The sequence below is a fragment of the Hypanus sabinus genome, chromosome 10 (assembly GCF_030144855.1).
Source record: "Hypanus sabinus isolate sHypSab1 chromosome 10, sHypSab1.hap1, whole genome shotgun sequence".
NCBI classification, from domain to species: domain Eukaryota; kingdom Metazoa; phylum Chordata; class Chondrichthyes; order Myliobatiformes; family Dasyatidae; genus Hypanus; species Hypanus sabinus.
In genome coordinates, this window is record NC_082715.1 from 31,699,045 (window position 1) to 31,726,371 (window position 27,327).

The 27,327-nt window shown below is 40.7% G+C and overlaps 1 protein-coding gene across 4 annotated transcripts in view; it reads right to left on the bottom strand.

The window, feature by feature from the left end:
• The window catches only part of LOC132400548 (24-hydroxycholesterol 7-alpha-hydroxylase), a 54,679-nt gene that overhangs the window by 17,071 nt on the left and 10,281 nt on the right, over positions 1 to 27,327 (bottom strand). For 2 of the 4 annotated variants that reach the window (XM_059981610.1, XM_059981609.1), the window contains exons 1-5: positions 12,839 to 13,239; positions 8,170 to 8,305; positions 7,698 to 7,872; positions 1,712 to 1,861; positions 35 to 128 (exon numbers count right to left, since the gene is read on the bottom strand). In XM_059981610.1, the coding sequence (XP_059837593.1) occupies positions 35 to 128; positions 1,712 to 1,861; positions 7,698 to 7,872; positions 8,170 to 8,305; positions 12,839 to 13,123 (840 nt within the window). In that variant the 5' untranslated portion in view covers positions 13,124 to 13,239. Of the gene's footprint in view, positions 1 to 34; positions 129 to 1,711; positions 1,862 to 7,697; positions 7,873 to 8,169; positions 8,306 to 12,838; positions 13,240 to 15,450; positions 15,523 to 27,327 lie in introns of those variants that run through there. The other 2 variants (XM_059981612.1, XM_059981611.1) reach the window with 2 other exon arrangements.

A 27,327-nucleotide genomic window follows, 5' to 3' on the forward strand; every position in this document is an offset into this window, starting at 1 on the left:
CGAGTTTCATTCAATTGCAGGACTCCGTCATTACCTTTGAGTCATCGTCTGCTGGCTTCACCTTTCCAACCTTGGCTACGATACTTTCAAAGAGAGACAGAAGCCAGTGCTTCGATTTAGACCAGTCTCTGCAGACAAAAGTTGAAATGACACACATACTGGAATGTTATATACTTAAAGAAAGAAGCATATTGACATGATTATCGTGGAAATACATTTGCACCACACCAGTCAATGCAAAACTATACACAAGGAAGAACAGCAAATTTCATTTAACAGTGCACAACAGTCAAAATGTCAAATTTCTGAGAGTGAAGATGAAAGATAGCCGATATAAAGAGGAATGGGGAATGTTCAGATGCCCCAGCCTCTATTTGCAGCTTTAGCCTCCCCTGCCCCAACCTAACACCATCTTTTTTTTCTCCTTGTCTGCTTTCACCTATCACCCACCTACCTTTGTGTTCCAACTCCCCACCTGGGCCATTCATCCTTCACATAGTTGTCATGAGCACTGTGGCTTGCCATACAGCGGTGAGCTTTTCTTGTGTTCTTGAGCACCTGTATTTACTAATCATTATCTCAACTAGAGCCATTAAGCCTTTGTGCTTTTGGTTTAATCTTGTCAAGGTAATTGTGACTGGCATGGGTTTCCTGCATTCTGGACTATCTGAAGAGGACTCTTGTTTAGTGCCTTGGCAGAGTCATTGCATTGGAGAGAATGAATTGTCTCACGGTGTCACTCAGTCGCTCCACTAAGGTTCTGTTGGTATTCCTATGTTTAACCTCTTGTTTCTGTCTCCATCTGGGGATCCTACTGTTCCTCCACTCCTAGGTTAATTCATGAGCCTGCTCTCTGCAGCTCCAGGGTTGAGTTGGTGCCAGGTACCTCCTTGACAGAGAAAGCCTGCTGTTCCTCCGCCCCCGGGTCCAGTCCTCCACGAGTACACTGTGATGGTATCAACAACGGGCCCATATCACACCTCGCCCTCTCTTAATACTGGCTAACTTCCTTCAAAACTCACTGTCCCAATGTAGGGTCTTGACCCAAAATAGTGACAAGTCCTCAGAGTTCATAGCTCATTTTATTGTCAAAGTATACAACTCTGATATTTGTTTTCTCCAGACAGCCGCTAAATACAGAAAGCCCATGGATGTTGATGAATGAAAAGACGTTAACTCCCCCCACTCCCAGCACAAAAAAGAAACAAAACTCAGAGACCCCAAAATCATCCTCTCCCCTCCAGAAAAAAAACAGCTAGAATAACAGTCCCTGACCCGCTCACTCTCAGAAAAGAACAGTGACAGTAGCACCACCCCAACCCCTTCCCACACAAAAAATTAACAGATCAGCCAGCCACCAACTGGCCACAAGAAAGAAAATATTGAAAAACCAAAGGAAACCAATATAGAGCCCAGTAATCACAGAAATCTCAGGATATCAAAAACACCTTTTCGAGCAGCCACATGAATTCTTGCACTCTAAGATGCTGCTTAACCAACCTGCTTCCTCAAGCAGTTTGTTTTATTGTTTCCAATTCTAGTATTTGTAATCTCTTGTGTCACTAAGGCTTTGAAACTGTATCGTTCATACAATTTTGCGAAGATTTTATTTTGGTGGACAAGCAGAATATATCCCTGGAAATTAATTCCCTTATCCCAGTGCTCCATTTCTTACCCTCAAAATAAATAGCAGAGAAAATGGGTTATTTACCTTAGTAAAAATTCTGGTAATTGGGAACCAAATTCAAAACTTCTATCGAACTTCTGGAAGTGGTCCTCAAACTCTTTAACTGTGTTCCTATCAGTAGGACATACACCTTTTCCAAACAAGTTGTTCACCACTGCAGAATACATCCTATGCCTGTCAGCACAACAGAAGTTTTCATTACCCATTGGAAATTGCAGTTTTCGGATTTGGGAAAAAAAAATCACATGTTGGTATTGATAAAAGTCAAGCAATGTTCATTTACATTTTCTTAATAATGAAGAAAATACACATTTTGGTGTCTTTATAATGTGATTAAAATGTTAGTGAAATAAGAATAAAGCACAGAAGATTGAGTTAAAATAAAATGTATATTCATTAATACAACTTACTAAATTAGTTATTTATTATTAAATCAGTGATTCAACCGTAAATTATATAATTAGTGCTTGTTTTCTAAAGCACCCAATGCTGATAATTTTCTTATATCTTTTTTGGATTCATTAAGATTGAAGTTAAATTGGTAAATTGTTTTATTATTGTTACATGTACTGAGATACAGTAAAAAACCTGTCTTGCATACTGTCCATACAGATCAATTCATTACAACAGTGGTGAGGGTCAAAGTGAACATGCCAAATTTCTTTAGCCTCCTGACGAAGTTGAGTCTCTGGTGAGCTTTCTCAGTTGTGGCACAATGTTCTTCGACCAGGACAGCCCAACAGTGATGTTCGCTCCTTGGAACTTGAAGCTCTCAGCCATCTCATCCTCAGAGCATGTGCACCCCCTCTTCCCGATGTCAATAACCAGCTGTTTTGCAGACATTGAGGGAAAGGTTGTTGCCGTGACGCAGTATCAGTGTGTTTTCTATGCCTTCATCTCATTGTTATTTGAGATTTGGTCCACTGCGATGGTGTCATCTACATAATTGTTGTTAGAGTTAGGATAGAACCTGGCCTCACAGTTGTGAGTGCATAAGGAGTAGAGGAGGGGGCTTAGAACATAGTCTTGTGGTGCACCAGTGTTCAGGTTAATCGTGGCAAAGGGGTTGCTGCCTCTCCTTTCTGATTGTAGTCTGCTGGCCACGTGATCAAGGTCTAGTTGCAAAGGGAGTTGTTGAGTTTGGAGATGAATTTGCTTATAATTATTGTATTAAAGTTGAAACTGTAGACCATAAAGAGTGGCATGGCATTATTATCCAGATGCTCCACAGTTGAGTGTATGACCAGGGAGATACTGTCCATCATAGACTTGTTTTAGCTATACATAAACTGCAATGGGTCGAGGCTGGCTGGGAGGTTAGAGTTGATGCATACCATGAACAACCAGCCTGTTGAAGCACTTTATGATGGTAAAAGTTACAGCCACCAGCGGTGTAATTAAGACACATTACCTTAATTTTCTTTGGCAGGAACCTCAGACTAAAGTAGGGAGAGGTTAAAATTGTCTACAAATAACCCTGCCAGTTGATCTGCAAGGGTTCTAAGTCCACGGGCAAGTATTCTTACAGGGCCAGATGTTTTCCTTGAGATCATGATAAATAAGACTGATAAGACATCTGCAACAGTAACTGTGGGTACAGATGAAGATTGTCTGAGTAGTTGGTGACATTTCAATTTCTTTTTGTTCAAAACGTGCATAGAATATGTTAAACTCATCAGGAAAGCATGCGCTGTCATTGGCAATGCTGCCTGACTTCGTTTTGTAGCTCTTCATAATTTAATTGTAGATTATTTCGTGTAGATCTAGAAAAGATGTAGATTATTTTATTTGTGAATATTGACTAAAGATAGGACTGGTCTCAACTGTATACTCCACTGTTTGGTTTAACAGCCTGGCAAGGTTCCTTTACAGATATTCATTTGATGAATGGGCAGCTAAAACCGAGCCAGAATCCAAACAACTGTTATTCTTACATTCATTCTTTCAGTATAATTCTAATTTCTATAGCCATTAGTTTCCTACAATAATTAGCAAATCCAAATAAACTATATTTAATCTTAGTGCTTTGCATTGTAATTTGTTAATTTGTTACTGTGTTATGATTGATCTTCCAACAATAAATCCAAAGAGGGTTAGGTTTTTAAAAGTTTTCAATTTTTTGCAGAAGAATTACAGTACAAAAATATATCAACTGATTTTGTATATAACTGAAGCTATTGCATCACACACAAAATGCTGGAGGAACTCAGCAGGCCAGGCCGCGTCTATGGAAGAGTAAACAATCAATGTTTTGGGCCAAGACCCTTCATCAGGACTCCTGTCTTGGCCCGACACATGCTGCTTTGGATTGCCAGCATGCTTGTGCAACTATTTTATATTCGTCAGTTATCTCCTTGCCCACCCATCGCCTTCCTCTGGTGCTCCTCCCTCTTTTCCTTCTTCCATGGCCTTCGGTCCTCTCCTATCAGATTCCCTCTTCTCCAGCCCTGTATCTCTTTCATCAATTAACTTGTCAGCTCTTTACTTCATCCCTCCCCCTTCAGGTTTCACCCATCACCTTATGTTTCTCCCTCCCCACCTCCACCTTTTAAATCTTCTCCTCGTCTTTTTTTCCCTCCAGTTCCGATGAAGGGTCTTGGACCGAAACGTTGACTGTACTCTTTTCCTAGATGCTGCCTGGGTTGCCGAATTCCTCCAGCATTTTGTGTGCTTTGCTTGGATTTCCAGCATTTGTAGATTCCTCTTGTTTGTTCTTAGGTTTTATTGTTATTTTAAATAAAAATAATCCCCATTTCTGGAACAGATAAAAACTGAACCTACTGCAAACACTCAGGAGGGCAGAGAGTATCTGTGGAATGAGAAACAGAGTTAATGTTTCAGCTTTAACATCCTTCATTAAAACAAGAATGAGAGAGTGCAAGTTGATTTTAAGTTGCAGAAACAGAAGGATGGAAAGGATTGGGCAAAGTAATATCCCTGATAAGACAAGATCTTAATTTTGTTAAGGAGAGTAATTGTATAAAAAGTGTTAGATTGACCTTGGAGGAGCTTAAAAGGTCAGCACAACATCATGGGCCAACAGCCCTGTACTGTGCTGTATTGCTCTACGTTCTATGTAAAAGGCATTCTGGTCAATGGGAACAATTACACTGAATCTGAACAAAGAAACATAAAAAAATGAGACAACAGAGTGAACATTTGGATAAAGAAATGTTAAATTTATGAAATGTACAATAGTAGAACATGACCAGTGAACAATTTGTAGTACTGGAGAGAGAAATTCTGAGCCATTATTATATACTGGCCAGTACTGATGAAGAGTGTTATGAGTGATGAACAGACCTGATGGAAATGGGGGTGCAGAGTTAACCATTTCTCCCCCCCCCCGTGAACTATAAACTATTGCTGTTGCTATGCTGCTACTGAGAGAGAAGGATGAAGCACAGAGGCAGGAACATCTGCTACAGATAAGAGGGAGGGAGAGAGACAGTTGATTTATTGTATTTTGACTCTTCCTGGATTATTTACCTGCCACTACAAGGACTTTACTTTGCTCGTTAACATTCCTCAGGAGATAGCAGGAGAGGCCTGATTTGATGGACACAGTCATTCAGAGTTGATGGATAGCTGAGACCCCATTAGCAGGGATAAAAGGCAGGTCTGGAGAGACACCCTTCAGACACACCAGTGGACACTGACTGAGTGTTGTGAACCCACAGAAAGGTGGGGGCTTTGGAGACCAAATTAGGAGATGGGTCAACAAAGCTCACAGTGTGACAGCAGGGCCGGTGGGGACTTGTGTGTGTGCCCACTCATGCCAGAGTGACGAGTCCACCACAGAAGAATGGTCTAGCTGAAGGACGAAGGGGTCATAACTGAATGGCCACAACGACATGACGGGTTAAGAAAGCCACAAAAGGTTTGCCTGCTTCAGCTGCCTAATCTCTCTCTCTAATGATTACAACACAACAACCATAACTACCTCAGCATGTATGAACTGAACTGAACTTTATACTTTTCTATGATATTTCATTTACCCCTAGATATCGATAGAGCTTGTTTATTATTATTCTTACCCTTATAGGTTTATTACTGCTAACTAGTTTTATATGTATATTTGCATTTTTGATCCTGTATTGTGTAGTTTACTAATAACCTACTTTAGTTTTGGTACCACCAGACTCCAACGGATACTTCTATCTTTGCTGGTCTGACACCCAGTTACGGGGTTCGTAACAAGAGAAAGTGAATTACCTGAAGTTCCTGAATTCAATATTGTGTCTGAAAGGCTGCAATGTGCCCAGAAAAAAGAACACTCACTCTGAAATATTAACTTTGCCTCATATACTACATGACTTTAGACATACTGCACGACTTGCTGAGTGCTTCTAGCATTTTCTACATCTATTTCTATTTCACTTTTCCACTACATTCAATTAAAAAAAAATCGTCAACAGGTAAAACTATTTCACCAAAAGAAGGGATCAAGGAACCACTTTCACCCATAAAACTTATTGATGATTTTTATTTGAGTTAGCTGTACTTACAATGCTAAGGGTTTACCATTGATTTAGAATTTCTGTTATTTATTTGCAAAGTTTGTTATCTCGTGCACATTGGATGCTTGTCCATCCTGTTTGCTACAACCCATTTATTCTATTATGTAGCAAACACGAGGAAATCTGCAGATGCTGGAAATTCAAACAACAATCCTTCCAGGTGAGGCGACACTTCACCTGTGAGTCGGCTGGTGTGGTATACTGCATCCGGTGCTCCCGGTGTGGCCTTTTATATATTGGTGAGACCCGATGCAGACTGGGAGACCGTTTCGCTGAACACCTACGCTCGGTCCGCCGGAGAAAGCAGGATCTCCCAGTGGCCACATATTTTAATTCCACATCCCATTCCCATTCTGATATGTCTATCCATGGCCTCCACTACTGTCAAGATGAAGCCACAATCAGGTTGGAGGAACAACACCTTATATACCGGCTGGGTAGCCTCCAACCTGATGGCATGAACATTGATTTCTCTAACTTCTGTTAATGCCCCTTCCCTTCTTACCCAATCCCTAATATATTTAGGTTTTTTTCCCTCTCTGCCCATCACTCTGCCTGTTCCCCATCTCCCTCTGGTGCTCCCCTCCCCCTTTCTTTCTCCTGAGGCCTCCCGTCCCATGATCCTTTCCCTTCTCCAGCTCTGTATCACTTTCGCCAATCACCTATCCAGCTCTTAGCTTCATCCCACCCCCTCCAGTCTTCTCCTATCATTTCACATTTCCCCTTCCCCCCACTGCTTTCAAATCTCTTAGTATCTCTCCTTTCAGTTAGTCCTGACGAAGGGTCTCGGCCTGAAACGTCAACAGTGCTTCTCCTTATAGATGCTGCCTGACCTGCTGTGTTCCACCAGCATTTTGTGTGTGTTATTCTATTATGTATCTTGGATTTATTGAGTATGCCCACAAGAAAATGAATCTCAGGGTTGTATATGGTGCAATATATGTACTTTGGTAATAAATTTACTTTGAACGTTGAAAAAGATCAGGAGGAATAGGATCCAGATCAAATAATATCAGAAATCTGTCATTTGTTATGTGGAATTGAAGAGAAATGCATTGTAACGTTAGTGATCCCATCTCAATTGATTTTCAGTCAGAAATTTCCTCTAATTTTCATTAAGATATAATAGATACATGGTGTATTTTTTTAAATTAAAAGACAAACATATCGAAAGTCTGAGACGCCAGCATTTCGTTAAGCTTACATAAATTTACTATATTTCATCTGTATTATATTAAAACAACTTTGGGTAACTCAATTTCAGAGTTAACTGTTCTTATGAATTCAAGTGATACTAAGCTCATCTGATACTGAATTTGTAGAATTTTCAGAAAAACTAAGTAATCTATAACTTGTACAAAAAGTAATGCAATATTTATTAAAACTTCATAAGAACATTTTTTCTTACATTTTGGGATGGAAAAGGCATGTGTATGCTAAGCACAACTCTTATAGAATAAATTTTGCATTGTGATATTACAGATACCTACCAGACAAGGTCATACAAGTCATCAGTGCCTTTGGTTCCAAGGTGCAGGAGACACTCGTTGAATTCCTTAGACAGGTTACTGCAGAAGAGATGCAATCTTGATGAAGCCAATCTCCATTTTATCATATCATGTACAGCTGTGTGGCTCCTCATAAAACTCTTCCTACTTATAGAAGCTGTTGACAAGTTATATAAGATATATACTAGCTTTAAATAGTATTAAATATTTGTTATAACTATTAACTAGCAGAGTTAATGAAGAATTCCAAATACATATATATTAATAATTCCATACAAGAAATTAATTTAAAAAAATCAAGCTACATGAAATCAGTCATAACCTTATGATGTGGGAGAATAATTGGTTAGGAGGAAATAGATAAAGAAAAATTGTAATTAACAAATACTAACATCTAGCATATCTTCCTAGAATACATGAAATTAGTGTACAACATTTTTGTGTTGTTTCTTACCCGTACGCCAGACAGCCTCCTGTACCGCTTCTTGAAAGTCAACATTCTTAGATTTAAAGAATATCTCAATATCCTCTTCTTCTGTAACAAAGGTCAGTCGCTTCCCAGCAGCTACCACGGTAAATACTGCTCCATACTACAAATTAAAATATTTTTATTTAGAAGTATGACTTATTCCAAAAAAAAAGCCTAGTCCATTAGATTTTGTAGCTGCAATTAATAGAATATGAATGAAAGCAATAGCTATTGAGCTTGCATTTCTTTTGAAACTCCTCCAGCTAATTCAGCATATATAAATAGTTTCTCACCTGGCTGATGATTCTCCCATCCATATTCCACAATATTGGGGTATTGAAACTAATTGTAAGATGTATGAACATAGATTTTACACCTGGATTTGGATTCAACAACGGGGCAATATTTCTCAATATAATGGCAATGCCTCCAGCTTAACTGAATGATACATTAAGGAGTTACCACCATTACCGATGAAGCAAGAATTAGTCTCAGCTAGATGTTACTGAGTGCGACTCACCAAACACATGCAGTCAATGGTCATGTATTTACCTGGAGCAGATCAACAAGGCCAAACTTGCTCGCCAAGCATGCCCTAGACCTGCTATTCCTGCCATTGTCTTGTAGATATCTAGAGGGCAAAAACACCATTTTCTACTTTCCACTTGAACCCTTGGGCAGATTACCAGGGTAATAAAGCTTTGTAAAGGAAAATGTAATCTGCACAACAACTTCCAGTAACTTCCAAGCTTGAATGCAAAATACACTCATGAGAAATTGGTGGCTATATACTTTTCAACACCACTGAATGCTTACAGCCTATGTTTTCTTTAAAATGATAAATTGGGACCAATATTTATTCAGTGACCAATGTCTATACAGGAGCCAATGAAATACAGTGGCATGATTTTCAAATCATCATGTACACTATAATTTCTTTTACTTCAGATTGAATAAATAATAACAATATGAAAACTACCAGGTTTCATTCCTACAAATGTTGACATGAGAATCAATTATTTTCTGCATCACCACATTATGTAATTTGAAGCTGAAGAACACATACTTTTTACAGTGGCTTACTGTAAAATGATGGGGCCAAACCCCGACCATTATGCAAATATCCTCCTGATCCTGGCCAGGACTATCATCCCCAGTGAGAGATGGTAGCTTGCCAAATATTATTCTAGGTGTGAAGATAGAGGAGATTGAAGATATGATCATCTTCACGTCCTTCTTCCTAGACAATCTCTCAGGGAGAGGGATGACATGCTTCTTCTCCAATTCCATGGGCTCTGAGGTGGCTGGGGAGTTTGATACATGGATCGATTGATTCTGCAACTGATGTGGGTGGGATGTTTAGGTCAGAGTGCTATCTGCTGGTTATGCATGGACTTTGCTTTCTCCTGCACAGACACAATCTTCATTGCTTTCCTGCATGCTTCTTCTCCATTTTGAACTGATGTAAGCCAAAGGTTCCCACAATTTAGTTAAGTAAACTTCTTTTTCATGAATTTTAGATCATGCTTAAAGTATTTTCTCTGTCCTTCTGGAATCCCTCCCCATGATGGAGTTCAGAGTAAGCCTGCATTGGAGCTGTTTGAGAAGGACGGGACTTGCTAACATTACATTTGCCTTCCTCACCGCAGACTCAACCTGCAAATTAACCTTTAGGGAATCCTGCACAATGACTCTCAGATCCCTTTGCACCTCAAATGTTTGTATTTTCTCTCCATTTAGAAAATTGTCAGCCCTTTCATTTCTTCTGCCAAGATGCATGAACATACACTTGCTGACACTTTATTCCACCTGCTACTTCTTTGCCCATTCTCCTAATCTGTTTAAGTCCTTCCATAACCTATTTTCTCAAAACAACCTGCCCTTCCACTTATCTTCATATCACCTACAAATGTTGCAATAAGGCCATCAATTCCATCATCAAAACAACTGACATATAACATAAAAAGAATTGGTCCCAACATAGACCCCTGTGGAACACCACTAGTCACCAGTACCCAATAAAAATAGGCTTCCTTTATTCCCACTCTTTGCCTCCGGCCAATCAGCCATTGCTTTATCCATGCTAGAATCTTTCCTATAATACCATGGGTTTGTAGCTTGTTAAGCAGCCTCGTGTGGCACCTTGTCAAAGGCCTTCTGAAAATCCAAGTACACAACATCAACAGAATCTCCTTACCCTATCTTGCTTGTTATTTCTTCAAAGACTTGTCAGATTTGTCAGGCAAGATTTTCCTTGAGGAAACCATGGCCTATTTTATCATGTGCCTCCAAGTTCCCCGAGACCTCAGCCTTAATAATCAACTCCAACATCTTCTCAACAACTGAGGTGAGAGTAACTGACATATAAATTCCTTTCCTCTGCCTCTCTCCTTCTTGAAGAGTGCAGTGACATTTGTAATTTTCCATTCTTCCAGAACCATTCCAGACTCTAGTGATTCTTGAAAGATCATTACTAACGCTCCACAATCTCTTCAGCCACCTTATTCAGAACCCTGGGGTGTACATTATCTGGTCCAGGTGACTTATCTACCTTTAGATCTTTCAGTTTCCCAAGAACCTTCTCCCTAGAAATGGTAACTTCATGACCCCTGACATCTGGAACTTCCACCATACTGCTAGTATCTTCCACAATGAAGAACAATGCAAAATATTATTCAGTTCATCCACCATTTCCTTGTACCCCAGTACTACCTCTCCAGCATTGTTTTCCAGTGGTCTGATACCCACTCTCACCTCCCTTTTCATTTTATGTATCTGAAGAAACTATTGGTATCCTCTCTAATATTATTGGCTAGCTTACTTTCGTATTCCATCTTTACCTTCCTAATGACTTCTTAGTTGCCTTCTGTTGGTTTTTAAAAGCTTCCCAATCCTTTAAATTCCCACTAATTTTTGCTCTATTATATGCCCTCTCTTTGGCTTTTAAGTTGGCTGTGACTTCTCTTGTTAGCCATGGTTACGTCATCTTGCCTTTAGAATACTTCTTCTTCAGGATGTATATATCCTGTGCCTTTCAAATTGCCTCCAGAAATTCCAGCCATCATCACTGCCAGTGTTCTTTTCCAATCAATTCTGGTCAGCTCCTCTATCATGCCTCTGTAATTTCCTTTACTTTGATATTTTAATTTCCTTTTCTCACACCTGCTTTAACTTTTCCATCTCAAGTTTCAGGGTGATGTCGATCATATTATGATCAGTTTCCCCTAAGGGTTCTTTAACCTTTAAGGTCTTTAATCAATTCTGGCTCATTGCACAACACCCAATCCAGAATAACTAATCCCCTAGCAGGCTCAACCACCAGCTGCTCTATAAACACATCTCATAGGCACTTTAGAAATCCCCCTCTTAAAATCCCACATCCACCTGATTTCTCCAAATTACCTGCATATTGAAATCCTTCATGACTATTGTAACATTGAACATGCATTTTCTATCTCCCATTGTAATTTCTAGACCCCATCCTTGCTATTGTTTGGGTGTCTGTATGTAACTCCCGTCAGGGTGTTTTTACACTTGCAGTTCCTTTAGTCTATCCACAACAATTCAACACCTTCCAACCCCATGTCACCTCCTTCTAATGCGTTAATTTGATTTTTTACCTACAAAGCCACACCACCCCCTCTGCTTTCCTGCCTATCCTTTCACAATTTGTGCCCTTGGATTAAGTTCCCGGCTGTAATTTTCTTTCAGCCATGGTTCAGTGATGTCTACCACAACGTACCTGCCAATCTATAACTGTGCTAAGTCATCAACCTTATTTCATACACTGTGTGCATTCAGATATAACACCTTTAGTCCCGGGTTCAGCCTTTTCGATTTTGTCTGCCTTGTACATTGCGTCTCATCGCGTTGACTGTAATTTTGCCCTGACATCAGCCTCTCCTTGTCAGAGTCTCACTACACATTGCCTCCGTTTGTAACCCAACTACCTTAGATGCCGCCTGACTTGTCGAGTTCTTCCAGCATTTTGTGTACCTTGTTCAAGATTTCCGGCATCTACAAAACCTCTGGTGTTTATGAGACCGACCTGCATCATTACAGTGAGGAAGATTTTTTTTTAGATGAAGGCTCATGCGATGATGGGATCTTGCTTTACATGGTCTGACCCCACTCTCCTGACTTTACAGTGAACGCGGAATGGTAATTTATTTCTGATGTCAACCAAATTTGAACTCCCGCATCAAGCAGTGCAATTATAAATTGAGCCAGCAGAGGGATTTCTGGCCCGTTTCCGTTGCCGGGAATAGCAAAACAAGAGCAGCGTTTTAAAACAACGCTTCAATTCAGAAGCACACACATCTTTGGTAACGTGCAAAGTTTTCCCCCCTGAAGCAATAGCGTACTGTAAGGGTGACAATTAAAGGGGGGGGGGGAGGCCTGCTAAATGCCTCATCTTCTTGCCTCATCACAAACACTATTTAAATATGTTCCAGATTTCTCCTCCTTGCAAAACTCCACTAGAGAAGCCTGCTAAATGCCTCATCTTCTTGCCTCATCACAAACACTATTTAAATATGTTCCAGATTTCTCCTCCTTGCAAAACTCCACTAGAGAAGCCTACGGCAATGTTGTTAATATTATTGTGCGTAGGTTAATACAGAGTTTTATATGATGATCTTGTTTCCATTTTTACCTGCGCTCTGGCTTGTTCGATAAATTGAAGCGGCGCTTTTCCGAAGTGGAAAGAAGCGCCGATCCAGGGAATCCAGCTGCCAATGCACGGAGGCGCCGCCGGATGCTTGTTTTTAAACGCCCAGAACAGCAGGAACGCCGCCGCCAGAGTTAGTGAGATGTGTACCAGGAGCAAAACGCAGCCTACAACATCCATTATTGGGACAGGAAGATACAAACGGCGCAGAATCGTTCCCGTGCCAGGCACCATTGCCAGAGTCGGTGACTGACAGCTCCGTGAAATCATACTTAGGATGGGGTGGACCGTTAGACCTTGCCGAAGCAAGCTTCAGTAATGTACTTCCGCAAGTTGTCAAACCCTTTCCATTTTGTGTGTGTTGCTCAGATTTCCAGCATCTGATTTTCTCTTGTTTGTGATTTGATTAAACCCTTTCCAACTCACTTCTTTTTTCCTCAGTGAATCCATCACAAGAATTGCTTCTGGAATGCCCTAAAGTTTCTTCAATTTGCTCCATTGGTTCCCTGGAGCCAGATTTACTCGTGCAGTTGCACATTGGCTCATTCCAAAATGGATTCAATCTTTAACGGAGAACCTATGAGATGGCTTGTTAGAGCAGCTTGTGCTTGAGCCTACTCAGGGAAAGGCTGTATTTGATTGGGTGTTGTGGAATAAGTCAGATCTTATCAGGGAGCTTAATGTAAAGGAACTTTAGGAGCCAGTGATGGTAATGTGATTGAATTCATACTGCAATTGGAGGGGGAGAAGCATGTATCAGTATCACAATATAATAAAGGGAATTACAGGGACATGAGAGAGGAGCTTGCCCAGGTGGATTGGAGGAAGATACTGACCAGGATGATGCCAGAACAGAGATGGCTGAAGTTTCTGGGAATAGTTCACAAGGCACAGGATATATATGTCCCACAGAGGAAGGAGTTCTCAAATGGCTTGGCTAGGCAACCATGGATGACAAGGGAAGTTAAGGACTGTTTAAAGCGAAGGAAAGGGCATATAAGGTAGCAAAAGTGAGTGGCGTTGGATGATTGGGAAGCTACTAAAATCCAACAAAAGCCAACTAAAAAGCCTAGGAAGGGAAAAGATGAAATATGAGGGCAAACTAGCCAATAATATAAAGCAGGATACAAAAAGTGTTTTTAGTTATATAAAGAGTAAAAGGGAGGTGAGAGTTGGCATTGGGCCATTGAAAAATGATGCTGGAGAGGTAGTAATGGGGGACAAAAATGCTAGGCAAACTGAAAGGTCTTACTCACGTGGACCAGAGGGACGACATCCCAGAGTCCTGAGAGAGGTTGCTGAAGAGATAACTGATGCATTGATCATGATTTTTCAAGAATCACTTGATTCTGGCATGGTCCCAGAGGACTAGAAGATTGCAAATTTCACTCCACTCTTCAAGAAAGTAAATTATAGGCCAGTTAGCCTAACCTCAGTGGTTGGGAAAGTGTTGTAGTGTATTATTAAGGATGAGGTTTCAAGGTACTTGGAGACTAATAATAAAATAAGTCAAAATCAGCATGGTTTCTGTCGAAGAAATCTTACCTGACAAATCCATTGGAGTTCTCTGAGGAAGTAACAAGCAGGATGGACAAAGGAAAGGCAGTGGATGTCATTTACTTGGATTTTCAGAAGGCATTTGATAAGTTGCCACACGAGGCTGCTTAACAAGATAAAATCCCATGGCATTACAGGAAAGATACTGGGATGGACAGAAGAATGGTTGACAGGCAGGGGGCAGTGAGAGGGAATGAAGGGGGCCTTTTCTGGTTGGTTGCTAGTGACTACTAGTGTTCTTCAGGGTCAGTATTGGGACCACTACTTTTAACATTGTTTGTCAGTGATTTGGATAATTGAACTGATGGCTTTATGGCAAAGTTTGCAGATGATACAAAAATAGGTGGTGGTGTAGGTAGTGCTGAGGAATCAATATGATTGCAGCAGGACTTAAACGAGCTAGAAGAATGGGCAAAAAAGTGGCAGATGGAATACTGTGTTGGGAAATGTATGATAATGTATTTTGGTAAAAGGAACAATAGTATGAAGAGCGTTTGATAGATTTGGGCCAGCACTGACTGGAATGAAGAAAGCATTGGGATCTCATTGAAATCTACTGAATGTTGCAAGGACTAGATAGGATGGATGTGGAGAGGATGTTTCCTATGGTGGGCTATACAGAACTGGAGGGCACAGCCTCAGAATTGAGGGGTGATCCTTTAGACCAGAGATAAAGTGGAATTATTTTAGCCAGTGGGTGGTGAATCTGTGGAACGCTCTGCCACAGACTGAGGTGGAGGCCAAGTCCATGCGTATATTTAAGGCGGAAGTTGATCATTTGTTGATCAGTCGTAACATCAAAAATATGACGAGAAGGCATGTGTATGGGTTGAGTGGAATCCAGGATCAGCCATGATGAAATGGCAGAGCCGACTCGATGGGCTGAATAGCCTAATTCTGCTCCTATGTCTTATGAACTTAACTTTACCCTCTACGTTTTCTCTCATGGAGTGTTTGTTTCTCCATTTTATGTTTGTACACATTTTAGCCAAACAACTGCCTCTTATTTTTCAGAACTCCCAATATCCATGGACCCTTACCATTAACCTAGGGGTTCTTGGACCCCCAGGGTGGGAATACCACTGCTAGACTGTTCATCATGTCTTGGGGTCCTGAGAAGTTAGAAGCAGAGAATTAGGTTAAATCTGAATTAGATAAAAGCATTTATTAAGCAGTGTTGTAATAAAGTGCTTATGACATCTGAAAATGTTCTGGATGGAGTGCAGAGGCAGATTTAGAAAACCAGTGTTTCTGTCAGATAGGGTAGAGTCAAAGTACTGCTTACAATTGAAGCACAGCATGCCTATAAATTGCATTGCAGTTATTTTTATTTACATAATATATTAAGGGGCGGCGTAGCAGTATTTCTTGCAGAAGAACCATTGAAATGATGGCTTGGAGAGCAGCTAAGACTCAATTAAATTGCTCTGGACCATAAATCACACAGATTTCTCAGATCGAATCACCACAGATTTTACATTACCCAGCCAGACAGGTTTCATAATGGTCCAGTAGTTTCATGACGATTGTAGCTTTGGAGCCAAAGTTCTTCCTAATTGTTTTTAACCATTCCAAGCAGAATATTTTAACTTGGCCTGAAAACTGCAAGGTACGTTAAATACTTTTTTTTGTATTATGCATGCTATGAATATTGACCAGTACACATACAAACAAGCTGGATGAACTCAGCAGGTCGGGGAGCATCCGTTGAAATGAGCAGTCTATGTTTCAGGCTGAGATCCTTCGTCAGGACTGAAGAAGGAGTAGGCAGGGGCCCTAGAAAGAAGGTAGGGGGAGGATGGAAGGTGTCAGGTGCATCACACTCCAAATATTGACCAGATTTCCTCAGTGTTCAGCGAACTGGCAGTTATTAACAATGACTTCCATTCTGTATTCATTGTTACATTTTGTAACAGTATTGTAACTTGAAACACTGACAATGTAAATATGTTGAAGATCTCAAATGTTTCAAAGTAAAGGTTGTGGCACATTTATTACTCTGAAAATTTATGGCTTACATTCATTAACAAATAATTAATTGCAGGGTATTTCACAATTATATCAACATAGATTTCAAAATTATATATAATAGCATAATTTCAAAATTATATTACCATTATATAAAGTAAAATTCCAGCTGTGTGGCAACAAAGGAGCTGTGCACGGGAGAATTTCAGTTACTCTGTGGTCACACATTTCTGCAACTTAGAGGGAACAGTGTTTGAAATACTTGAAATTACGTTCAGCAACTGCCAAGATTTACACACCCGTAGATCAATAGTTCAGGTCATTGGATATAAATAATTGCCTCCCCTCCCATCCTTTTTTCCAGTCCTGATTAAGGCTGAAATGTTGGCTGTACCCTTTCCTGTAAATGCTGCCTGGCCTGCTAAGCTCCTCCAGCATTTTGTGTGTGTCACAAGGAGAAAGGGGAGATTGGGTTAAAATGAAGGGATGCTTACAGAGGAAAGGGAGGTGAGAAAAGGAGCAGGAATGGGAAAAGATGAGAAAGTGGAAAGAAAGAAGAGTAGAGAAAGTGGGAAGGAAAAGGGGAGAAAGGAGAACAGAATGAGGGAGAATAGGGACAATATTAACAGCCATTGCGTGCAGTGGAAATATTGCACTCATACAGTGTACATGTGCACTTCTAAGCAGTGGAAGCTGTGCCCAAATGTGTTTCTAATGTGAAAGGGTACCACAGTAGCATAGCAGTTAGTGCAACACTATTTCAGCTCAGGGCATCAGAGTTTAGTTCCGATGCCATCTCTAAGGAGTTTGTACAACTCGCTGTGAATGCATAGATTTCTTCCAGGTGCTCCAGCTTCCTTCTGCATTCCAGGGATGTAACTGTTAGTAGGTTAATTGGTCATTGTAAATTGTCCTGTGATTAGGCTAGGGTTAAATTGGTGGGTTGCTGGACAGAGTGGCTCTATGGCCACGCTGTATCTCCAAATTTTTAACTGAAAAATCTCAATTCTTGCAGTAGTCCATACTTTCCACCAGGTGGTACCAAAGACCAGTTAAAAATTGGTCCACATCGGTGATGGTTCATTTGATTTTGTCTTTGGACACTGAGGTGGAGGAAGCAGCTGAGGAGAAAGGAGAGATTGGGTTAAAATGGAGGGGAGTTTACAGGGGAAAGGGAGGTGAAATGGCAAAATTGGACAAGCAGTGAAAAAAATATGAAAAGCCCATTTGGCTTTTTTAAAACAGTTTCGTTGGCATCTGGGAGGAAAATCCACACACCTAGAAAAACTGGGATGATAGGGTCACAGAGCTAGATAGTAAGGAATCAGGCCCTTTGGCCCAACTCATCTGTACTGACCAAAATGCCTAACTGAGCTAGTTTTATTTGTCTGCCCATACCCCTTTAAACCTTTCCTCTATGTAACAATCCATATGCTTTTTAAATATTGCAATTGTACCCACTTCTGCCACACCCTCCAGCAGCTCACCACCCTCACTGTACAAGTTGCCTCGCAGGGCCCTTTTATATCCTTCCCCTCTCACTTTTCACCTATGTCCTCTGGTTGTGGACACCCTCGTCCCTGGGAAAAGGTTGTTGTTATTCTGTGACCTTCTCAATACCCTTTCTTGATTTTATAAAACTCTATAAGGACACCCCTCCTATCATTTGTCTAATCCTGGTATTTTGAGCTGACCTCACCACTGACAACACAGGTTGGTGGAACTTAAAAGTTTTGGTTCACAGAAAATCAGTGATATAATTTTTTAAAAATAAAATCTCATGAAACTCTTAATGAATTATAGCCACCAGCATGGCTTCTTCATGATTACGCCAATATATCTGGCCTAGTATAGAGCAGATCTTCAGACATGTTGACATCCAGGAACTTGCTACTGCTCATCTTTTCCACTACTGATCCCTCATTGAAGACTGGTGTGTGTTCCCTTGCCTTCCCCTTCAGCAGTCAGTTCTTTGGTGTTATCGACATTGAGTCCAAAATTGATGCAAGACCTGAGGTTTGATCGATCTAAGCGCTAGGCAGATTTAGAAAGGTATGGGTACAGGCCGAAACATAGCTGCAAGGTCCAGGCCCTAAGTATATCAAAGCGACAGGGCCCAGGTCCTAGAGCAAGGAATAACCCAATGTTTGGATGATTTAAAAGCCGGGTCAGATTAAGAAGGCGGTGTGTTGGGACCAGAGGTGAGGGTTGAGCCAGTTCTGCTCATTTGTCCTTGCAATGCACTCCACTCTGCACTGAATCGTGACTGTGGCCTGCTCCGGCTGCAGTGATGTCTGGCTTCATGTCTGTGGACTCACTTTTGTTCTAAATGCAATTTGCTTACTTTTCTTGCTTGCACAATTCCTTTTTTTTTCTCTGCACATTGGGTGTTTGACTGTCTTTTTTTCACGGGTTCTTTTGGGTTTCTTTGTTTTGTGGCTACCTGTAAGGAGACAAATTTCAGGGTTGTATATTGTATACATACTTAGACGGTAAACATTCGCTTGAACTTTTTGAGCACAAGGCTGTTGCAATACCACTCAACCAGCTGATCTATCTCACTCCTGTACGCCTTCTCATCACCATTTGCCATTCTGCCAACAATAGTTGTGTCATCCGCAAGTTCATAAATGGCACTTTCACTGTGCCTCGCTACGCAGTTGTGGGTTGCAAAGAGTGGTGCAGCAGGTTAAGAATGCATCCTTGAGGTGCATCAATTTTGATGGCTAGGGAGGAGGAGATGATATTTCCAACCACAATCATCACTGTTTTCAATTACTTTTATGAACTCAGCTCTATCCAGCTGGTGTGCTCCAGCCATACAATCCTCCAATATCCTTCCAACAGTTCCAAATTTAATTGCCTCAATGTTGTCAGTGAAATACAAGAAGTAAGATGAGCACACTTACACCATACAATTCTTATGAAAACGGGAATTGGGACAAAGAGAAAGTAGTTTTAGGTGGAGAATCAGCATGAACTTGGTGCTGTTATTGGCCACAGACTCTGTAGCAGCTTCCGCATTAATTTCCAGAATCCTTTACTCATTCAGCTGGGCCTAGGGACAGCCATTTTGTTGTGGGACACTTTCTTCTGCAGAACTGGACCATAGAACTATAGAACGTTACAGCACAGAAACAGACCTTTTGGCCCTTCTTGCTGTGCTGAACCATTTTTCTGCCTAGTCCCACTGTCCGGCACCTGGACTATATCCCTCCAAACACCTGTCATCCATGTACCTGTCCAAGTTTTTCTTAAATGTTAAAAGTGAGCCCACATTTACAAAGCAAACACGAGGAAATCTGCAGATGCTGGAAATTCAAACAACACACAGAATGCTGGTGGAACGCAGCAGGCCAGGCAGGGTCTCGGCCCGAAACGTCGACAGTGCTTCCCCCTATAGATGCTGGCTGGCCTGCTGTGTTCAACCAGCATTTTGTGTGTGTTGCCCACATTTACAACTTCATCTGGCAACTCATTCTACACTCCCACCACCCTCTGTGTGAAGAAGCCCCACTTTAATGTTCCCTTTAAACTTTTCCCCCTTCACCCATAACCCATGACCTCTGCTTTTTTTCCTCCCCTGGCCTCAGTGGAAAAAGCCTGCTTGCATTCACTCTATCTATACCCATCGTAATTTTATATACCTCTATCAAGTCTCCCCTTATTCTTCTACGCTCCAGGGAATAAAGTCCTAACCTATTCAACCTTTCTCTGTAACTCAGTTTCTCAGGTCCTGGCAACATCCTTGTAAACCTTCTCTGTACTCTTTCAACCTTATTAATATCCTTCCTGTAATTCAGTGACCAAAACTGCACACAGTACTCCAAATTTGGCCTCACCAGTGCCTTATACAAGCTCACTATAACATTCCAACTCTTATACTCAATACTTTGATTTATAAAGGCCAATGTACCAAAAGCTCTCTTTACTACCCTATCTACCTGTGATGCCACTTTTAGGGAATTTTGTATCTGTATACCTAGATCCCTCTGTTCTACTGCACTCATCAGTGCCCGACCATTTACCTTGTATGTTCTACCTTGGTTTTCCCTTCTAAAGTGCAATACCTCACACTTGTCTGTATTAAACTCCATCTGCCATTTTTCAGCCCATTTTTCCAGTTGGTCCAGATCACTCTGCAAGCTTTGAAAACCTTCCTCACTGTCCACACCTCCAATCTTTGTATCATCAGCAAATTTGCTGATCCAATTTACCACATTATCATCCAGATCATTGATATAGATGACAAATAACAATGGACTCAGCACTGATCCCTGTGGCACACCACTAGTCACAGGCCTCCACTCAGAGTAGCAATCCTCCACTACCACTCTCTGGCTTCTTCCATTCAGCCAATATCTAATCCAATTTACTACCACTCCATGTATACCTAGCGACTGAATCTTCCTAACTAACCTCCCATGTGGGACCTTGTCAAAGGCCTTAGTGAGGTCCATGTAGACAACATCCACTGCCTTCCCTTCATCCACTTTCCTTGTAATCTCCTCAAAAAACTCTAATAGATTTGTTAAACATGACCTACCATGCACAAAGCTGTGTTGACTCTCCCGAACAAGTCCCTGTCTGTCCAAATACTTGTAGATCCTATCTCTTAGTACTCCTTCCAATAATTTACCTACTGCCGACGTCAAATTTACTATAATTTCCTGGATTACTTTTAAAGCCTTTTTTAAACAACAGAACAACATGAGCTATCCTCCAATCCTCTGGCACCTCACCCGTAGATAGTGACATTTTAAATATTTCTGCCAGGCCCCCTGCAATTTCAACACTAGTTTCCTTCAAGGTCCGAGGGAATACCCTGTAAGGTCCTGGGGATTTATCTACTCTGATTTGCCTCAAGATAGCAAGTACCTCCTCCTCTTCAATCTGTATAGGTTCCATGACCTCCCTACTTGTTTGCCTTATTTCCATTGATTCTATGCCAGTTTCCTTAGTAAATACAGACGCAAAAAACCCATTTAAGATCTCCCCATTTCTTTTAGTTCGATACATAGCCGACCACTCTGATCTTCAAGAGGACCAATTTTATCCCTTACCATCCTCTTGCTCTTAATATACCTGTAGAAGCTCTTTGGATTATCCTTCACCTTGACTGCCAAAGCTACCTCATGTCTTCTTTTAGCCCTCCTGATCTCTTTCTTAAGTATTTTTTTGCACTTTTTATACTCCTCAAGCACCTTATTTGCTCCCTGTTTCCTATACATGTCATACATCTTTCTCTTCTTCTTTATCAGAGTTCCAATATCCCTAGAGAACCAAGGTTCCTTATAATAAATGATAAGTGATAAGTTCCTGGGTGTCAATATCTCTGAAGGTCTATCTTGGGCCCAACATATTGATGCATTGACAAAGAACAGATGTGTTCATTAAGAGTTTGAGATTCCAGATCTGGCAGATTTCTATGGATTTACTGTGAAAAGTATTTTAACAGGTTGCATCACCGCCAGGTATAGAGGAGCCAATGCACAGGATCAGAAAAAGCTGTAAAAGGTTGCAAACTCAACATAGGCACTAGCCTCACCAGCATCCAGGTCATCTACAAAATGGGATACCTCAAAATGGCGGCATCCATCGTTGAGGACCCCCATCACCCAGGACGTGCTCTCTTCACATTGTTCATTTCTCATCAAGGATGATGTTCAGGAGCCTGAAGACATACACTCAAGTTTCAGGAACATCAAATTTCACAACATGTGCCAGTGATATTCAACCTGATTCTGAACTATTGGTATTGGTTTACTATCGTCATGTGTGCCAAGCTAAAGCGAAAAGCTTGCCTTGCATACTGTTTACACAGATCAGGTCATTTCACAGTAAGATGAGCAGAAAAAGGTAAACTAACAGCAATGCAGAATCAAGTGTAAAAGCTACTGGGAAAGTGCAGTGCAGATAAACAACGATCAAAAAGAGGTATTGAAGATTGTGAAGCCAAAGATCCATCTTATTGTGCAAAAAGTCCATTCATCAGTCTGATACAGTGAAATAGGAGCTGTCCTGGAGCCTGGTGTTACGTGCTTTCAAGCTTTTGTACCTTTGGCTTGAAGGGAGAAGGAGAACATAGAATGTACACGGTGGGTGGGGTCTTTGATTATACTATCTGCTTTACTGAAGCAGCAAGAAGTATAGATGGAGTCCATAGAGGGATGTTAGTTCCTATGATGTGCTGAGCTATGTCTATAACTCTCTGCAGTTTCTTGTGGTCACATGCAGAACAGTTGCCAAACCAAGCCATTAAGCATCCAGACAGAATGCTTTCTATGGTGCATTGATAAAAACTGGTAAGAGTCGATGGGGGCATGCCAAATTGCTTTAGCCTCCTGAGGAAGTAGAGGCATTGATAAACTTTCTTGTCCATGATATCATGGTTGGACCAGGACAGGCTGATTACAGGCACAGATAGACCACTATTGGTGTAGAAATGGTGAACAAGAGACTACTTATGCTTCATGTGAGCAAGGAATTTCACTGCAGATTAGTGTATGTGGCAACATACTAAAACAATCTGACCTAATCTGACCAGTTGAATGATGGGATTCATTGATGTGTTCGCAAGCCTTGACCACATGATCAAACTTTTGTGGGCACTGAAGGCAGGCCTGGGAAAACCCCCTCCTGGTGTGACCTTCTTGAATATTATCTCTAACTACTGCTTTATTAAAAATCTTGATTGTTTCCCAACCCTCTCCACATTAACAACATGACTATAAGTCAGGGTGCTTATTTCAGTCCACAGTATGTTATGACTTGTCCATTGACATGCAGCACTAGCAGGAGACAATGGATGCCATCCTTTTGAAAGATGTAGTCATGGCTTCTACCAGCATCTGTCAAATTTAGCTTCTGCTTGTCACTCCTAACTTATCCCCAGTGAATATAGACTGATGCACTAAACAGTGTGGTTGCCACTGCTTAACTCTCTCCTATTATAAATGAGGTTCAAATACAAATTCCAGGTGCAGCCTACACTGGGTCACTCCGTGCAAGGGTCCTCATGCATTTTGTCTGCAGAGTGTGTTCTGCAGTTCAATCAAATTTCCAGGACATTTGGTTTGTGGAGCAAAAGTAGTCAAATTAACTTGACAATCCGGAGGTGGTCAAATTTACTTGACTATCAGGTCCATTGAAGATTCCCTCCCACTCATGAGCACCTGGACTTTGCACTTACTGGTAAAAGTCAGGGATCAATACTGACCTGAAAAAATACTGCCCATAACAATATTGCCATTTATATGTAACATATGTCTCCTTTCCTGGCTGTTTCTATCAGCGATCCCCCAACTTAATCATAGCCTAATCATAGGACAATTTGCAATGGGAAATTAACCTACCAACTGGTACGTCTTCAGACTGCAGGAGGAAACCAGAGCACCCAGAAGAAACCCACTTGGTCACAAACAGAACATACACACTCCTTACAGGCAGTGGCGGGAATTGAACCTTGACTGCTGGTACTGTAGAGCATTGTGCAAACCTCAATGCTACCATGCCATGTTTCACAGGCAACAAGACAGGAAGTAACACTGCTTCATTTGGTTGTATTCCTGGGTATTCATGTATGGTTAGGATCGGGTACTAACATGGATAGAAAATTGGCTGGAAGACAGGAAGCAAAGAGTAGGGATTAACATGTCCTTTTCAGAATGGCAGGCAATGACCAGTGGGGTACCGCAAGGTTCGGTGCTGGGACTGCAGCTATTTACAATATACATTAATGATTTAGATGAAGGGATTAAAAGTAACATTAGCAAATTTGCAGATGACACGAAGCTGGGTGGCAGTGTGAAATATGAGGAGGATGTTAGGAGAATGCAGGGTGACTTGGACAGGTTGTGTGAGTGGGCAGATGCATGGCAGGTGCAGTTTAATATGGATAAATGTGAGGTTATCCACTCTGGTGGCAAGAATAGGAAGGCAGATTACTATCTGAATGGTGTCAAGTTATGAAAAGGGGAAGTACAACGAAATCTAGGTTTCCTTGTTCATCAGTCACTGAAAGTAAGCATGCACGTAAAGCAGGCAGTGAAGAAAGCTAATGGTATGTTGGCCTTCATAACAAGGGGAGTTGAGCATAGGAGCAAAAAGGGCCTTTGGCAGTTGTACAGGGGCCTGGTGAGGCCACACCTGGAGTACTGTGTTCAGTTTTGGTTTCCAAATTTGAGGAAGGACATTCTTGTTATTGAGGGAGTGCAGCGTAGGTTCATGAGGTTGATTCCTGGGATGGCGGGACTGTCATATGTTGAAAGATTGGAGCGACTGGGCTTGTATACACTGGAATTTAGAAGGAAAAGAGGGGATCTGATTAAAACATATAAGATCATTAAGGGATTGGACACGCTAGAGGCAGGAAAGATGTTCCCGATTTTGGGGGAGTCCAGAACCAGAGGCCACAGTTTAAGAATAAGGGATAGGCCATTTAGAACAGAGTTGAGGAAAAACTTTTTCACCCAGAGAGTTGTGGATCCATGGAATGCTCTGCCTCAGAAGGCAGCGGAGGCCAATTCTCCAGATGCTTTCAAGAAAGAGTTAGATAGAGCTCTTAAAGGTAGCGGAGTCAAGGGATACGGGGAGAAGGCAGGAACGGGGTAATGACTGTGGATGATCAGCCATGATCACATTGAATGGTGGTGCTGGCTCGAATGGCCTACTCCTGAACCTATTGTCTATTATCCATTGGTTGAATGATAATTAAATTTGAACTTGAAAATGAACAATAGTTTTACTAACATTTTAAATGTTCTATAGAGATAGGATAAAAATTGGGACATGCAGTTAAGGTTTCTGTGGAAGTTGAAAAATAAAAGCTTTTGTTTAATACTTCAATATATATTTTGGAACATTTACCTGAGTAAATAACAATCCCTAGATATTAAATTGGTTTTTCAGGGCTTAAGATTTTACTGAACTCAAACAATGGCTTACTGGAGCATGAAAAATATACTGACATTTCATTCAGCAAAGCTGAACATTTTTAATGTGCTTTTAAAGTAAGAACATTTCATAAGTAGTTTTTGTTCCTTTACTCAAGAGCAGGGAATACTGACAGTAACCTCTGGATTTCTGTATTTAATTGTACATATTAAGCTTGTATAAGTTTAATAGTTTAATGGTGCAATGAAGGGTAATGCTGACAATTTTGCTGTTATATGGATCAAGAACACATGAAATATAGGAGCTAAAATATATGGGATAAGACAGGCAGTAAGCACCTCAAAACATAATCGTGTGGCACTCCATAGGTCTCTGATTGTGAGTCCTAAGGTCAAAATTGGTGCCTTTGTAACGTGCAGTTAGGGATATAACTATATATCTGGCATAACTACAGTTATGTTGTCCTCTTGAGAATGCATCATTCTATTCCAAATCGTCAAATAAATTTGGTTTGAGATTTTTTCCCTGCAAATGAAGCCAAGCAAACAAAAAACCCACACAAATTACAGTAAATCTAAGTGTTCAAGTTGAGAATGTAGATGTAGCCATCACATATTAAACATTCTTTTCAAAGTTGGAAATTCAAACATATTTTCATCACAAGCAAATACATCAGGATAAAATTCAAAGCTTTCTATTGACTTATAAATGTCTTTTTACCCTACAATCCAACATACTATCACAGATGATATTTTGGAAGGTTTATTCTTATCCAGTTAAATCTCCAGATTAATATCTGTTTTTGTGGTAAAATTAATTCAATAAGCATTAAATTCATTCACTTACTTCTAAGTTTCCAGTAACTCCAACCCTTTCTTACTACCATGAAAGAAGGTGGTGGGGAGTGAGCTTTAGGGTGATCACAGAGAGTAGGAAGGGGATAGATAGAATGTTGAATTGTCTGCTTCATTGATTTAAAATTAATATGCTGATCTAAATGTGCCATTTGTTATTGGGGGAAACACTTGCATTTTGGACTAGGGACAAGAGATCAAATCTAGTTCTTACGTCTTTTCATAATCACAGTGTAACTGAAAGTCTGAGCTGCTATTGTTGGAAGCATTATCTGCCGAAATGTAGGAGATGGCCCAATCATTTTACACTATAAGCTCCCACAATTAGTAGTGCTAAACAGATAATTTATTTTAGTAATATTATTTGGGGTGAAAATACAATTTAGCCAAATCAAACCATTTGGTTCATGGATCAGAGACAGATCTAAGAGCACAGTAAGAAAAAGAAGGACCAGGCCATCCATCCAACCTGCTCCACCATTCAATAAGATCATGGCTAATCTGGCTGTAGACTCAGATCCTCCTGTCCACCCTGTCTGTATAACCCTAAATTCCTGTGCTCTGCAAAACTCTAACAGTATCTTAATGAGATAGCCTCTGCTGCCTCCCTGAGCAGAGAGTTCCATACATGAATCTGAAGCTAAAACTCCTCATTCCAGTCACACTTGCTTTTGCAAAATACCTTCCTGCCTTACCTTTCCTTTTCATAATTCTATATGTTTCTATAAGATCCCCTCTCATTCTTCTGAATCCCAGGCGACTCAGCCTCTCCTCATAGGCTAATTCCCTCATCTATGTTCAAAAAAGATCAAAAGTAAATTTTATTATTAAATTACACATTTGTCACCCTATGATTCATTTTCCTGTGGGGATACTCAGCAAATCTGTAGAACAGTAACTATAACGGGATCAATGAAAGATCTGCCAGAATGCAGAAGACAACTAACTGTGCAATTGCAATTATGAATAAATAGCAATAAGTAATGAGAACATGAAATGACAAGATAGAGTCCTTAAAGTGAGATCTTTGGTTGTGGGAACATCTCAATGGATGGGAAAATGAGTGTAGTTAACCCCTTTGTTCAAGAGCCTGATGGTTGTGTGGTAGTAACTGTTCTTGAACCTGGATCTTTGATGTTGCATGCTGCTTTTCTATGACAGTATTTCATGAAGATGTGCTCAATGGTTGGGAGGGCTTAG